This window comes from Xenopus laevis, chromosome 3L (genome assembly GCF_017654675.1).
Source record: "Xenopus laevis strain J_2021 chromosome 3L, Xenopus_laevis_v10.1, whole genome shotgun sequence".
Lineage (NCBI taxonomy): Eukaryota > Metazoa > Chordata > Amphibia > Anura > Pipidae > Xenopus > Xenopus laevis.
Window position 1 is genome coordinate 82,084,768 of NC_054375.1, and position 16,788 is coordinate 82,101,555.

Sequence of the window (16,788 nt, forward strand, 5' to 3'; positions counted from 1 at the left end):
ATCCCTTTTTGCACAAATATACTAAGTAAGGCCATGTTAACTGCTTTGCAACAGTGTTTTGGGAAACTTAAATAACAAGAGATAAGAGCTACCAAAGATATATTTTTGTATTTTTGTGTTTTAAACTGATTTTAATTTATTGTAATTTTATAGGGAGAGGGAGAATGTAAACCTGGATGTTATTGCCCAGAGCCACTGGTTAGAGACTCTAAAGGAGAGTGTATAGATCCATCTGACTGTCCCTGTCAGTATGGAGGAAATGACTATGAAAATGGAAAAATTGTACGGCATTCCTGTAACAAATGGTAAGCATATTTACCATGTAATATATAAAAATATGTATACAATGCGGCAAAAGTTATGTTAAAATCTTTTTTGTGCAGTATTAACCAAGCCATACTCATGCCAATAAAAGCTGACTTCATCCCTCCAGTCAGAAGCACATCTAGTAATGCGTGGGGCCTTTGGGATGTCCTGTCTATTGATATCTGCCCTAAAATAGGGCAAGTTTGAGAAACCATACTAGTGAACACTGCATCGGTACATTGAGGTGGTCCTCTCATGATGGGTGTCATTTGGCCCCCATAAAGATCCAGTTGTTGACCTAGGGCCCATACAATCAGATGATAATAATTAGCCCAACATGTAGCTGGGCAAATCAGGAAAAGATCCCCTGGTTTGGTGACCTCACAAAACAGTCAGACCTTACCATGTTTGTCCTGTATGTTTGCCCTGCACAAGGCCCCACAAACACGAATACTACATGCCTTGTAAATGCTGTGGTGTACCAAATACCATGGTATTACAAGACTATTTGCAGCTGCTCTTTTTATTTTTTATTTATGTGTTTTTTTCAAAGAATTCTTTGTAGTCACTTAACCTGATACCCTGGGCCCATTCTCCTGTTAACAGAAAACTGCACCAGCTTGGAATATTTCGGAGTACCACAGAGCAATCCCCTTCTTCTAGGCCAGAGCAGTTTTCTGATAACAGGAGCACCAGCCCAAGGTATCAGGTAGATGATTTCACTGGGGGGGTGCCTAACATTTGGCACTCGCAGTGCTTTCAACTTTCCTTCTCCTTTAAATGGTTACATTTTTGTTCTGCAATGCTCAATTTTGTTACACTTATGTTATTGTCAGATTTAATTTACGCAAACACCAAGTCAGAGGTTTGACCTAGCCTGCAATATGAAAAGAATAGGCTTGACCAGAAAAAAAGGTTAAAAATTATTACAATAAAAATCTGGTCTTATAATTTGAATCTCCTTTCTGGTTGCTTGGTCAATGGGCTTAGCTATATTTTAAGGGTATTGTTCACCTTTAAAGAAGGCCTGTCATCCAGACATAAAACATTGTATAATAAAAGTCCTTTTCAAATTAAACATTAAATCCAAATTCATTTTTTATTAAAACATTCATAACTGTTGTAAACTTATTTTAAAATCTCAGCTGTCAATCAAATATTGCCTGCCCCTCCTCTATGCCTTAGGCTTAGAGGCGGGGCAGGCAATTACTTTCACTTTCTATTCAGCACTTACTAGATGTCACTGCACTTCACACATTCCCCCTCTCTCTTTACCATTTAATTGTATAGCCAGTGTGTAAGAGGGTGGTCAAGTGTTGAATATGTATCTGAATGGATGTTATGCAAAATTTGTGATTGGCAGAATGTTAAATGGAAATGTGATTGTGGATTGTGCAAAGTGTGAAGTGCTTGGAAATTGTTGTAAATATCTGAATGTAATTACTAGAAACTGTGGTGTCAAACCTATGGTTCAGGAGGTTCCATCCTGGATAGCAGAGGGAAAGCACATGTACAGTAGTGAGAATAGCACATGCACAGTGAGTGTTAGGGTAGTGTCTAATTGAAGAAGGTATTTAAAGGGGAGACACACCCAAAGGGTTGTTCACATGCATTTGGATTTAGATAGAGAGAGGGCACAAGTGTGAAATACTAGGTATTTCAGATAGTCAGGACTATTTAGCATGGGTAGTTAAGACCCCAACGAGGAGGTAGTGGCATATGTGCCAAGGCTAAGCCAGTGAGGGTGCAAGTGGAAGTTATAGGAAAAAGGACATCCTGAAGGAGGGGGAAAAGAAAAGTCCTATCCGGAGTAGGCCAGAGGGGCATAGGTCGTATGCCGGACTGGTAGGACCGGAAGGTGTCACAAGGAAATTCCTACCCTGAAAGGTCAGTGGTGCACTGGCGTGGTGTTAGCCCGGCTGAAGCAGGGAGGTGGTGAGTAACCCTGGAAAGGGATGTCCTTCGGAAGGTTTCGGGGAAAAACCTTTGTGTGTTTGGAGTGTCGGCTTAGCCAGTAAAGGAGAAGTGTATCATTGCCGTGGATTGTATAACTGTATGCCCTGATGTGTGGAAGAGTCATCTGATGAAAGAAAGTGTGTCCAAATAAACAGTTCAAGTTTGTTTTATCATCAAGAGTGTGGACTTCAATCCTTGGATCAAGTTGGGTTTCCATGGTGACAGTGTTAACCCCTTCCTACCCTTGCATTACTCGGTGTTAACCCTTTAACCCCCTTACATAATTTGGCGCTGCGAGCAGGGTAAGGAAGAGTATGTGCTTTGGGAAACCCCTGTGAATACCTGGATGTATGTTTTGAGACTGTGTATTGCACTGTTCCCTGATTTGGCTGGCTACAATTGATGTGACCGGAAGAGCATATACCAAGTAACAGTACTTACCAGGCAGGAAGTGGGCAAGCAGCCTGGGATCCCTTTTCGCGCCACAGGAACAGGAAACAGTAGTGTGGCCATCTTAAAAGTCTACAGACCGTGCGGAGTGGCGCAGTGCTGTGGTGCCGAGAGATTGGAAGGAGTAGACGCACCTGTTACTATGCAGAGTACCTCCGCAACCAAGATGTCGGATAAACAGCTGGCCGACACCGGCCGTCGGTTTATGTGGACTGGAGTCTTTGCCCAAAAAGTTGGCCGCAACGGAGCAATCGTGATGGTTCCCATGTGTGGGAACTGCGGCGACGAGGCCCAGTGGTCGGAAGTGCGGGCGGCTGGACATTGCCTGGTTTGCATCCGGGATTACTTCACTGGCCCGGTCTACCTAAAGACCCAGCTATCTGCATCGATGAAGGACATCGACCGGCGCCTGACTGCATGGGAGGCCTGGCGTCTTATTGTACCGGAGAGAGAAGCTGCGCGGATAGCAGGCAAGGTGGCGGTAACCAGACCGCTGAGCTCCGATTCAAGCCACGAGGCTCCGCCGCCCTATACTGTGAAGGATGGCGGTGTGGAAGTGCCTGACCCGCGACCAACCTCGGCAGCAGGTATGATGCATAAGGCGTTGCGCACCAACGACAAGCCGTGGCGTACGGGCAGTAGCAGTACACTGCCCAGTGTTCCCATACCCCCAGTGGTGCAGGACTCCATCGCTCGGGTGGATTCTTGGCTAGACCTGCACAGTGCCGGGACATCAGAAGGGGCCCCATGGGAAGAGGATTGGGAGGCAGGACCCCATACGGGAAGCCCAGAAGTCGCCGTATCTGTGACGGCGGTACCCGCGGTAACTGAGTCGGTTAGGGCGGTGGTTCCCGAGGTTAAGCAGAGGGTATCAACCCCGGTGAGTGTATTGTCGTTGGGTGCTGGATCCCGAAGCAGCGTGTATCGGTCACCACATACCCAAATGGTGAACGATGAAAGCACATTCTGGGTGTTACCGGGGAAAGCTCAGGAAAAAGAGTTTAGGGCCGTGTCCCGGGTCCAAAGGAAGATTAACCTGGAGATTAGCAAGAAATGGGGCTTCTACATGCCGTATGCCCCGGAGTATGTTTTTGACGAAGTTGAAAAGAACTTAGAGCAATGGGTGCGGCAGGATATCCTCTCCTTTTTGAAACTGGATGAATACAGTTTGGTGCACCCCGACAGCGATACTCGGAAGAGAGCGAAAGATCTCTTGGAGGAGACTGTTCCCATGTGGTGGCAAGGGCGCACCGTGATGCGGCACTATGTCCGGAGTGTGACCAAGCACACCCCAGAGCGGCACCTCAGTGTCGATGTACCCTTGGAGGGTGGGGGTACCGTGGAAAAACCTCACCCAAGGTATTACATCTCATTTGTCAACACCAAGAACTGGTTCGCCCGGATGATCTGAAAACAGGGACTGTTATTTGAATGCACAGAACTGTTGGTGAGTGCAAAGTTTACAAAGACTGTTATTCGGTTATTAACATTGAAAAGGATTACCCAGTCGGGGTAATCAGTTAACTGTTTGGTTTCAACGATGCCATGGAAAGGTGTATCACCAGTTGGTCAAGATGGTTACCCAGCCGGGGTTAACCGTGGACTTATTGTTTCAGTTTAACATGTGTGCCTTGTTCTACAGTTTTATATTGATCAAAAATTTTACTGACCTTATGAAGGTAATAAGGTTTTACAAATTTTGTTACTAAAATTAAGTTATTTCAGCAACCGCAAACTTTTGTGTCTGTTTTCATTATTTATGTGTTATTGGTTGTGTGCACGAGGACGTGCTTGATTCAAAAAGGGTCGAGTGTAAGAGGGTGGTCAAGTGTTGAATATGTATCTGAATGGATGTTATGCAAAATTTGTGATTGGCAGAATGTTAAATGGAAATGTGATTGTGGATTGTGCAAAGTGTGAAGTGCTTGGAAATTGTTGTAAATATCTGAATGTAATTACTAGAAACTGTGGTGTCAAACCTATGGTTCAGGAGGTTCCATCCTGGATAGCAGAGGGAAAGCACATGTACAGTAGTGAGAATAGCACATGCACAGTGAGTGTTAGGGTAGTGTCTAATTGAAGAAGGTATTTAAAGGGGAGACACACCCAAAGGGTTGTTCACATGCATTTGGATTTAGATAGAGAGAGGGCACAAGTGTGAAATACTAGGTATTTCAGATAGTCAGGACTATTTAGCATGGGTAGTTAAGACCCCAACGAGGAGGTAGTGGCATATGTGCCAAGGCTAAGCCAGTGAGGGTGCAAGTGGAAGTTATAGGAAAAAGGACATCCTGAAGGAGGGGGAAAAGAAAAGTCCTATCCGGAGTAGGCCAGAGGGGCATAGGTCGTATGCCGGACTGGTAGGACCGGAAGGTGTCACAAGGAAATTCCTACCCTGAAAGGTCAGTGGTGCACTGGCGTGGTGTTAGCCCGGCTGAAGCAGGGAGGTGGTGAGTAACCCTGGAAAGGGATGTCCTTCGGAAGGTTTCGGGGAAAAACCTTTGTGTGTTTGGAGTGTCGGCTTAGCCAGTAAAGGAGAAGTGTATCATTGCCGTGGATTGTATAACTGTATGCCCTGATGTGTGGAAGAGTCATCTGATGAAAGAAAGTGTGTCCAAATAAACAGTTCAAGTTTGTTTTATCATCAAGAGTGTGGACTTCAATCCTTGGATCAAGTTGGGTTTCCATGGTGACAGTGTTAACCCCTTCCTACCCTTGCATTACTCGGTGTTAACCCTTTAACCCCCTTACAAGTGCATGGAGATGGACATCAGGTCCCCCATTCTGGTGCACAAACAAGATTCTGAGATGATACAAGGCTTGTCTTAATAACTGTGTCCACAAAATGGCTCCTGCCTGCTTGCTATAATTATGAATTCCCAGTCCGAAGTCAACAAGATTCAAATAATTTTTATAGTGTAATTAAAGTTTATTTTACTTGACAAATGTGATAAAATAGGATTTGGAATATTTTTTGGTTGACAGGTCACCTTTAAATTAAATTTTAGTATGATCTAGAAAGTGATATTCGGAGACAATTTAGATTTGGTTTTTATTTGGTTATTATTTGTGAATTTTGAGTTATTTCGCTTTTTAATCAGCAGGTCTCCAGTTTGCAGTTTCAGCAATCTGGTTGTTAGGATCCAAATTACCCCAGCAAAAGGCATTGATTTGAATAAGAGACTGTAATATGAATAGGAGAGGGTCTGACCATAAAGAGGAGTAATAAAAAGTAGCATTTGCAATACATTTGTAGAAATAAATATAAAAAAATTAGGGTCCTGTGGTTCACTTCCTCTGCCGGTGCCCAGTACCCATTCTCCTTCAGATGTAAACATCAAGTAATGTAAATATCAATGGACCAGGGCTCAAAACAGCTTGAGGATAGACAAAAGGAACAATTGACTTATATAGTGTAGTATTTTTTGTTTCTGGATGGTCACACACTCTATAAAGGGGGATACTCCTTCACCTTTAAAGTTGTTACCATCACCTTTTATCCAACCAGTGTGATTTTTAGGTGGGTACTTACAAACTTTTAAAATTCTTATGGGCTTTCAGGTATAGTGCTGGTCTTCACAGACAGTCTGCTCTTTTCCCTTCAATGTTCCAATAGCTCTATAGGAATGTGCTTAAACTAGTGTAAAATCCTCTTTAATAATAAAATATATATAAAATGATTGCACTCAGATTTCCACAATGTTTAAGCGTGTATATCAGAGCCCCCTTAGTGCCACAGTCCAGACTTTTCACAATGCGGTCTGTTGTTTTTTCGCTGGCATCCTGTCGCAGAGTGTAGTCCTTAGGCACACATGGGTGACATCACACCCCTATGCATTTCGTCTGACGACTTTCTCAAAGGCTTCACAAAACATCAATGCGCATGTCTCCTTTTTACAGTGTCACGGCGGCATGTCATGGCATCTCGTCTCCACTGCAAAACCTTACTATGGTTCAAAATTTACAATAGAACACAGAAATCTTACCATAAAATACATAGTTTAAGTTAAAACAGAGCTTAGTCGTTATGCTTCTCATATTAGCATTTTCTACTATTCAGAGGGGTGATTTTAAAACCAAAGCGATCAAAGCATATTAAAACTACTTATAAAAAGGCTCTTACATTTATATCTATATTCAAGCCTTTGGGAATGAATGTTTCTAGGGTGTAGATCCATCTACTTTCACATTGAAGTGTTGTTTTCACTAGATCCCCTCCTCTCCATTTCTTTTTTACTTCTTCTATCCCCCAATAAGTTAACCCTCTAGGGTTTGTTCCGTGCACTTTGGAAACACTATGGTTCACTTTCCCTTTTTTTATGTTGTTCACGTGTTCCCTAATTCTATCTCTTAACATTCGGTTGGTTTACCCCAACGTACTGTAGGCCACACGGGCATTGTAAACAGTGTATGACATTTTTTGTAGTGCACTTTATATTCTGTTTAATCTAAATATTGCTATTTATTATTATAGCTATTATTGCTATTTAGGCCTTCTTCCGTTCATATTCCAGTCCCTTATTCAAACCACAGCCTGGTTGCTAAAATAAAGAGTTGCTGAACAAAAAGTTCAATAATTTAGAAACCAGAAACAATAAACACATGGAAAGAAATCTCAAAGGGATTTTAGTGGTAACCAATGGGTTAAAAGGGAGGTGATCAAACTTCAATAGAATCCTACCTCCATGGGTTAAATACTGTGTTGCTCTATCTGGGAACTTTGCTGCTCTTCAGTTCCATACATGTAGCAATAACAAAGAGCACTTGAGAAAGGGGGTTGATCCCCTGAAACGTTGTGCAGAGATCTGAATAAATCATAAAAATCCAGCACATTTTGCTTGGAGAGTGCCATCTGATTTCTCTTTGTTATTGTTAAAAGGGAGGTGAACTGACTTTAAATTGGGCCTTTTGATCTGGGCTGGGAATATTAGTAAACCCTACAGTGTTTAAAAAGTGGTAATGTAAAATGTATTCTTAAAAAACAATTTATGAAAAATTGTGAAATCTTGTGTTTTATGAAAAAATGTTTGAATCGTGAGTACTCAAGTTGCTTGAAAATGTATGAAAATTTTCAACATCTACCTAAAATCCTTGGAAAAGTTGCAGTGGGGATCAGTCCGTGTTTTTTTAAATGTCTCTATATAAGCCCTCAGCTAGCCAATAAGCAGGCAAAAGTCCCACTGCCTTGGTTGAGTATTCCCCATTAGCCTAGAACCAATGACCATTCCCTGTAAACTTCACTAGTGATTTCTCTTTTGATGAGGTGGATATCTGCTGGGGAGCCTGGAACAACACGGCCCAAGAAGTTGGAGAACAGGGACCCTGTGAACAAGATTTAGACAGCAATAGGATTAGCAAGAGCAGCTCTGTGCTTCAATTTGGTATTGATAGCTGATGATAGCTTAATTTCAATATGACCATTGTCTTGTCTTTAGATTTTATTTCTTTGAACACTTAAACTGTTTACCAAAATTAAATCTGTTTTTTTTTTACAGTGTTTGCAAAAAAGGTACATGGGATTGTACACAAAACAAATGTCAAACACAATGTCATATTTATGGTGATGGACAGTTACACACTTTTGATGGATTGTGGTACAATTTTGATGGTGTCTGCCAATATGTACTTGTTACGGTAAGCATTCCATGGAAAAAAATTTAACTGCATACCTTCATTATGCAACATATTAACATAAACAATATTTCTTTGCTATGAAGACTGATTTATTAGTATTCTTGGTATTATATGTTGTACTGTATACTCAAAACTGGATACTTTTTTACACTTTGCACACTATGGGGCAAATTCACCAACCTGCAGAGTTGCGCTAGCGATGGCTTTGCGCACTTCGTTGCACTACGCCTGGCCAGTGCTCCGCAAATTCACTAAAATGCAAAGTTGCGCTTAGCGAAGTTGCACTAGTCAAAATTCGTCAGGTAAAGCGAAGTTGCGCTGGCGAAGGTGAATTTGCATACGGCGGGAACTTAAAGTTTGAATGGACATATATGTTACAGCAAATACATAAAACTACACAAGCCCAGGGAACCTTAATAAATTCAAATAGAGATGTTCTATTGCCCTACACATGTGCCCAGAGTATAGTTTATGTGCCTTATGTTATGAAAAGAAGGGGGAAAGCTGGGTACCCAAAAAAAAATTGTCATCCTTTTGCAGCCTATCACCCATGAAAATGGAAAAGACACCAGCGTTTTTTGGGACTTAGAAAAAATTTGACATAATATAACTCTTTCAATGAGGTGATTGTCTTTTGTTACCCGCTGCTGGTATCCAATTAAAATTACTTTATCAATTTTGTTTTTGACAACATTGTTTTTATCTATATAAAAAAATATTAATATTTTTAGTAGATTTTACTTTCTGCATTTAGAAGGATGCACATTTAAAAACCAAACCTCACTCATTTTCTTGCCAAAAGGCTCAAAATCTGAAACTAGCATTGTAGCATTATTTTTAATCCCAGGTATGGGACCTGTTATCCAGAATATAGTGTGACCTGGCATTCCCGTAATTCGGAACTTTTTGAATAAGGGTCTTCTGGATAAAGGTCCCATACCTGTATCTTGAAAGGCCTTTAGATATGCTGTAGAAATTTAACTCCCAGCTACCTTTTTTCTTCCAACTAAATTCAAAGAGAATCATGAAGAAGTGCAGGTGTGTCAGGCTCTTTTGGAGATTCGATAGGAAGAGCAGTTAGAACTGCTGTTAGTGTACAGCTTGCTGAACTTGACCCGAAGGAATAGATGCAAGCCAAAAGCGTGGTCGGAGAACAGGCAGAGAGTCGGTAGGCGGGCAGAGGTAAACGTAGTCAGGGACAGGCAGAGGTCGGAGGCAGGCAGAAGATATTCGTAGACGGGAATCAGGCAATAGGTCAATAGGCAGGCAGAAATACTCGTAGTCAGGAACAGGCCGAGGTCGAAGGCAGGCAGAAGGTAATCGAAGTCCAGGTCAGGCCGAGGTCGGTAACAAGAAAGACAAATCCAAAGAATAATCTGAGAACACAGTAACAAGCACAAGCAAGGAAATCACCAAGCACTGTTTGCTCTTGCTGACGTCTTTTTATAGGGACAAGTTCGGCGCCAAAAACGTAATGAGGCAGCGTCAACGCGCCCGCGTCCACCGTGACGCGCGCGCGTCCGAATAAACGGACGCGCGCCCGCGCGACAGACGCGCGCGCAACAGACGCCGGGAATCCTCAGGAACCTAAGCACCCCCGTGTCTGCGCCCCGGCTGCGGTTACAGGTACCTTACAAGGTGGCAGTGGAATTTCCCCCCAAATACATTCTAAAATGACTGTATTGCTGCTCTGGTAGCACTCCTTGACAGACAGACCAGCTAATGTACTCTGTCAGTTATCTCCATGACATTACACCGTAACAGAATGAAGTGAAGTTAGTAAAGGCTATCTGTCCTGTATGAACTAAATGTATTCTAATCAGTGTATATACAGTAGGCAGTTGATTATTTGTTTGTTTCTTTAGTCCATAGATTAACTAGAGAAATCTGACATTTGATCTAAAATGTTTTTAAAAATGCTTAGCTTGCATTGAATATAACCCTACATGTACTGGTAAGCCAAAGGTGTGTTTAGACATTTCTCATACACTGGATTCCCTTAAAGCTTCTGTTTAAAAGCACTGGTTTAGGGGATGAATCAGTAAAAAACACAATTGCAATAAGTCTGAGTAATATCTAGGACAAATTGTGTTTTTGTGTTACAGAATCAAACAAATAGAATAAGAGCATCAGCATTTTTTTTGTTTTTTCATTATTGTTTTTTATTTTATTTTTTTAGGATTATTGCAGTGAAGGTAATGGGACGTTTAGGATTTCTGCACAAAGTGTAGCTTGCTGTCAGGATGGACTTACTTGTGCACGGAAAGTTGTAATCTCTTTCCAGGTAAGTTGAACTTTCTTTCCAGGTAAATTTTCTTTTGGTTATTTGAGTTTAAATTTTCCCTAGTGGTTTAACAATAGAAATTATGGGCCATGTTATTAATATGTTTTTTGTCTGTAGAATACAAATATTATCCTTCAAGATGGCCAAGTGAAAATTGAGCATTCAGGGGACTGTTCAGTCAGCCATTCTCATGACGTCTATTCAGTAAGGAAAGAAGGACTGTTCCATTTAATTATGTTCAAATTTGGCATCACTGTACTTTGGGATGGAAGCACAAGGGTTTCAACAATACTTGACCCAGAACTGCGTGTAAGTAAATGATTGTGGTTTACCTATTATAGGGCAACTTTGTGTATGTAAATGTTTATAATTGTATGTTGTACTTTAGCTTATAAATTCCCTTACTCATAATAATAATTATAATTTACAACATAATTTACAACAGGGGGTACATTATTTTTTATTTACATTATTTTTTATGCTACACAATATTTAATATAATTTGTTTCACCACATTTTTTGCCGAAGCAAGTAAGAGCCTACCCCAAACTGTTGCAAAAAAGAAAAAAGAATAATCAAGAATATTATTGTACTGTATGCTATAACCTTAAACAGTGGCGTAGGAAGCAGACTCCTTCATCTATAGCCATTCTACTTCCTGAAAATTTGTGTAGCTGTTTGCAGAGGGCAGGTGTGCAAAAGCAGGCAGGGGAGGACCAGCTGGTTTGCTGTGTGTACCAGGCTTCCTCCTGAAGATTTTTAAGCAGGTGGGCCTTAAGGTTTGCTTTTCATAAAAACACTGCCCTGTGCATTATGTACTCAGGCATGTAATGTACTCCTGTTATCTACCAAACCCAGATTTTTCTGTCACACTGCTATAGTGAAATGTCATTTTATGACTCCAGAGAAGGATTTTTTCTTTTACCAGAGCTAGAAACAGAAATGATGTAGAACTTTTATTTACACAAAATGTGGATTATTCCTCAATCTCATTCTCAGATCCTAGGCAAATTACCTATTATGCTTTACTCTAAAACTAGTCCTGCTCATTACAGTAAATTTCACATTAGGTATTTTTACAAGCAAGTACCATTTCCCAGTCCCAAACCTCAGTTCTCCTCCTCCACAGCGTATCTGTCTAAATAACTTATTTATAAAGGCACACAGTCTTTTATCCTTGCTTTTTCCTGATTCAGATTTGTTTTGCCCATGTTTATGCTTCATGGTATATTTCTACCATGCTAAGCCTCTAGGTATTTTATATTATTTCCAGAGTGTATTCCATTCTCCAGTTTTTTTTATACATATATGTCCTAGGTCTTCCTAACTGTTTTGTGTTTCCACTTCAGATATTCATAACTGCAGCATTTTCCTCCAGCTCTACCAGCATTTCTAAAAGAGGGAAAGATGAAGTTAAATAGGGCACAGGGGATTTGCCTACTTTTATTAACTTTTTTGTATTTTATTATATACTAAGTACTATCTATTGCACACTAGCCCTGATATGTAATAAAATACACTTTCCCAGTAGCAATAACCTATAAGAACCAATAAGGTGTTTGCTTTTAAACAGGTGACCATTAAATTCTACATACTGGTTGGTTGCTATCAGTAACTGCTCCTGGGAAAGCTTAGTGATTTTTATTATAAAACCCCTACGTGATAGAGTATGTTATATGTGAAGTGTAAATACTTTTGGGGTATGATTTACAATTGCAGGTACTGTATAAGATGCATTTGTGTAATTGCATTCTATTAATACTGTCCGTGAAGGTGTGTCTGTGTTGATTTCTTTAAAAAAAAACTTTGTTAAACAATTTACTCTTTGCAAAATAGGGGAAAGTGTGTGGTCTTTGTGGAAATAACAATGGAGACCTGAAAGATGATTTCATGGCTAGAGATGGATCTGTGGCATTTGAAATAGTGAAATTTGCAAAGAGCTGGAAGACTGACCCATCTTGCCGGGATTCAGAAGTGCAAATATATCCATGTGATCTCAATGGTTACTGTAAACCATGGGCTCTAAGAAAATGTCAGTTCATCAAAGAAGACACCTTTAAAGCGTGTCACAAGAAGGTAAACATCTATTGGAAAATGCAGCAATGTGCACATCACAACAATGTGCAGAAAGAACTGTCTGCACTAGGACCTTCAAATCAATAGCTTTTTAGATGCAAGGATTCGTTTGTCAACAGGTTCTAATATTTAAATACTAGAGGCTCATTTATTATGTCTCGGCAACCTGCCACTTGTTTGTTTCTGTGGTAAAATATCCAGGCAGATGCAATGCTATACCTTCTAATCCTGGAACTTTTATTTTTTTACATACTAGACCTTTTCTGCACTTTGTGTTCACCCTCTGATGATGACATGCAGTAAATAATGATATATTTTTCATGCTGGAGTTTCAGAAACAGCTACTTGGGATTGGATAGTGTGGAGGGTGAATTTTGAAATTCGGCTATAATATAATTATTACTTTAAGTGCAAAATGATCCAAAGGTCTACTCTACTATACTGCACATTACATTTTTCCTTCTTGTGGCTGTGATCAGGGGGCGGACCCACAGTTCCACAGGAATGGACTGGGGTTGGCAGGGCCCACCAGTTTTTTTTTTAGTAAGCTATATGTCAAATGTAAGATTTTTTTATTGAGTTATAGCTTTTAAATTATTTCCCTTTTAGGTTGATCCAACACCATATTATGATGCATGTGTCAGAGAAGCTTGTGTGTGTGATTTGGAGGGAAAATATCTTGGTTTTTGTACCAATGTTGCAATGTATGCTGAAGCCTGCAGGCGAGCAGATGTATGTATTCAGTGGCGTACCCCTGAACTTTGTCGTAAGTATTATTATTATATTTTAGTCTCTGTATTAAAATACTTAGGAGATCTCAATGTCTCTAGAATGTAGCAGCATGATCTTATGGAGAATATCTGTAGGAAGGGATTACTGCATAGTATTGCATTGAAAGTCTAGAAGGAAGCAAATGTAAGAAATAAAAAAAATGTATATCTGTAGATGTACAACATATTAAAGAAGACATGATAGAGGAGTATAATGAACCACACCTATAAATAATACATGCAGAGAGCTCCTGATATAGGAGAGGCCTTCTGATGGGTGTTTACAAAAATATTTTCAAATGAAGACTTTTGGGTCAATAAGATTCTCTCCTCCAAATAACTAAGTGAGCAACAGTAAATTCCCCACAATTATATGCCTTGAATATAGTGTGCCAGTCTACCCATGGCATGTCCAGGCATTATTTGGTAAAATCTGATGTACAGTAGTAGTTTAATGGGAAAATTATTTGCAATTAGTCTAATCAAACTATAAGACACACTGGGAGACAGACGTGCTCTCCTATCACTCAGCACACCAGTTCCTGGGTGCTTTTCCTTATGAGCAAACCTTGGAGCCCATGTTCCCTCTAAGCTGTGCACGCAAGTTTTGAGGCCAGCGCACACAACAAATTGTGGTGCGCACATTTTGCTTGAAAACACTCAGTTTTGAATTAATTCTGACCTGACCGCACAGTTTTTAAAAACTGTGCACAAAAGTTTAAAATGTGCACACAAAATAATTTTTTTGCACACATAGACGAGAAGGAACTAGAGGGAACATGGGTTGGAGCATGTCAGGAAACGCATGCCCCATGACAAAATTTGAAAGGCTATTTCTTTCTGTATTCTTTGTCCAAGTTGGCTCTGTTTACTACAATTCCAGTCTAAGCTATTATTCATGTCTGTTTCCTCACTCTGATTGTTCGCTACCTGCCCTTAATCCTTGCCTGCCTTGAATGCGATTCTGTTTAACCCTTGTCTATACAACAGTTTGTATCAAACTCGGGTGTGCTTGGGTTCTCTATGTTGGCCAGCAGCAGAAAAGTTCCAGGGCCCCAACAAAACATTGATAAAGACTGGTTCTGACAGGGCTCTCCTGCTCACAAAGAGGTGTGATCTTTTCATGCCTTCCCTGGGCTTCTGCTATACAGATTGTAACACAAACTTCCTGAAAGGGAAGAATGCAACAATGTTGCTTTGTTTAGGGATGCACTGAATCCAAGATTTGGATTGGAATTCAATCAAATCTTAACATTTTGACAGGATTTAGATTGGGCCAAATCCTCGATATACATTATAAAATCTGTATTCAACTGAATCCAAAAATGTAGGATTCTGCACATTCCTAGTTATAATGATAAGAGTATATATTTTCTTAAGAGGTTCACCAGTTCTTATACTATATTTGTTAGACATGTTTTGTTCTGTGCATAAGCACTTCTTACTACTTTGTGTATTTTGAATATCTATCTGTCACTGTTAGGGCAGGGGCATAAGGGCAGATTAGGGGAGATTTAATCTATTTAGAGATTCTTTAGAAAGAGATTTTTGTACAGTCAATGCAGTGGTCTACCACCACATCACCCACAGGTTCGCTGGGAGTGTGGTGGGTTGGGGTGACCGATTTCACAGGCACTGCTGGTTCACTGACCAGAGTCTGCAAACATGGGATGCCAAAAATGCAAATAGGTATAGGGGTGGAGGCCACAGCTGTTGACACCAGCCTATTGGTGCCATAGTTGTCAGTGACATACTGAAACAGCCATTGGAGAAAGAATTAAGCAGAGAACTAAGAACCACAGAATATTCCTTATATATGAAACACTTGTCACAGTGTCTCTGCAGTGCAATAATCACAATTTACCCTTTTTGAAGCCCCAAGTTGGCCATGCCAAATGTAAGCCTATAGGTAAATGGGGTTCTGTGCTCTGTGTGTGTCCTAGATAGAGGGTAATGTGGTTTTACTTTTTTTCCTGCCATCAACCCCTCCAGATGAAGGACAACTCCCAGCAACCCCCTGAAAAACATGCATACATGCAACTCTTGATCTCAGGATGGTGCCTCAAGGAATTAGTGGAGGAAAGTTGTTGTTGAACTAGAATTCTTAGAGCCAATAAATGAGTTTGGCGAAGTGGTTTTTATACAGTTAACAGGAGCTTTATCCTGTTATTACAGCCTAGTCCAGCCTCTGGACCCTCAGCACTCACACTTGCTTCTCAAGTACTGTATCAAAAGCCACCCCTTTTATTATCTAAAGAGAAGGACATCCCAGATGTAAGAAGAAACACCTCCCTTCCTCAGGGAAAGGGTCACTCCTATCTCACATCCTGTCAGAGAGAAAAACTATTTCACATTTCTACACTAGCTCTAGATAACAAAAAAAGTAAATGTTTTATATTGTTATGATAAGGAATATTAAAATAACATTTATTCCATGCTTGTGTGAAAGATCTTATAAAACCAAATTTATAGTTTTATGGAGATATATGACCATCAAAAGTAAACTTCCCTATTCAAAACCCTACACCAGAAATCAACATACTTAAGACACCAATGCCAAAATTTCACTGCCAAATATTTCACTAACAGCAGGTTTACATTTATTTTTGGAAAGTAAATATTCTTACAAATCCAAAATGATTAAAGAATAAGTAAACTTTTTTTTCTCTATGGGTAAGGTCACACTGGGCAATTTGGGAAGATTTAGTCACCTGGCGACTAATCGCCTCGACTTTGCGGTGACCAATCTCCCTATGGGGTATATTTATCAAAGAGTGAAGTCAATAGTGAAGTTCCGCCACTAGAGTGAAATTCCGCCACTTCCCATTCATTTATATGGGGTTTTTAAAGGCGTATTTATCAAACGGTGAAATTTCACTTTCACCCAATGATAAATACGCCTTTAAAAATCCCATAGAAATGAATGGAGAGCTGCCAAATTTCACTCTAGTGGCGGAACTTCACTCTTTGATAAATTTACCCCCAAATGCCTTACCTCTGTCTTGCGCCGGCTGAAATGAAAAATTAAAATCTCCAGCTCAATTCATTCACTTTGTGGTGTAGCGTGAAGCCCTGTCCCCTTTTCTTCTAAGACCTCTCCTTATCTCTTCGACTATGAGGGTAGTCGGAGAGGAGCCTGCATGCACGATCATGTGAGATCAATACCGAAGCGGGAGTAAGAGTGCACGAGCTGCTTTTTTTTATAAGCCTGTTTTTGACAGCCTGCTTGTTCTGGTTCATTCCAGATCACAGCAGCGCCTAGAGGATGATCAAGAAGAGCTTTAACACTTTCCCAGTTCATTATATATATTT

At 40.4% G+C, this 16,788-nt stretch overlaps 1 protein-coding gene across 50 annotated transcripts in view; it reads left to right on the plus strand.

The window, feature by feature from the left end:
- The window catches only part of csmd1-a (CUB and Sushi multiple domains 1/integumentary mucin B.1), a 263,577-nt gene that overhangs the window by 97,993 nt on the left and 148,796 nt on the right, over positions 1-16,788 (plus strand). For all 50 annotated transcript variants that reach the window (XM_041586464.1, XM_041586465.1, XM_041586482.1 and 47 more), the window contains exons 53-58: positions 154-305; positions 8,208-8,346; positions 10,526-10,630; positions 10,748-10,939; positions 12,467-12,706; positions 13,316-13,472. In XM_041586464.1, the coding sequence (XP_041442398.1) occupies positions 154-305; positions 8,208-8,346; positions 10,526-10,630; positions 10,748-10,939; positions 12,467-12,706; positions 13,316-13,472 (985 nt within the window). The remainder of the gene's footprint in view (positions 1-153; positions 306-8,207; positions 8,347-10,525; positions 10,631-10,747; positions 10,940-12,466; positions 12,707-13,315; positions 13,473-16,788) is intronic.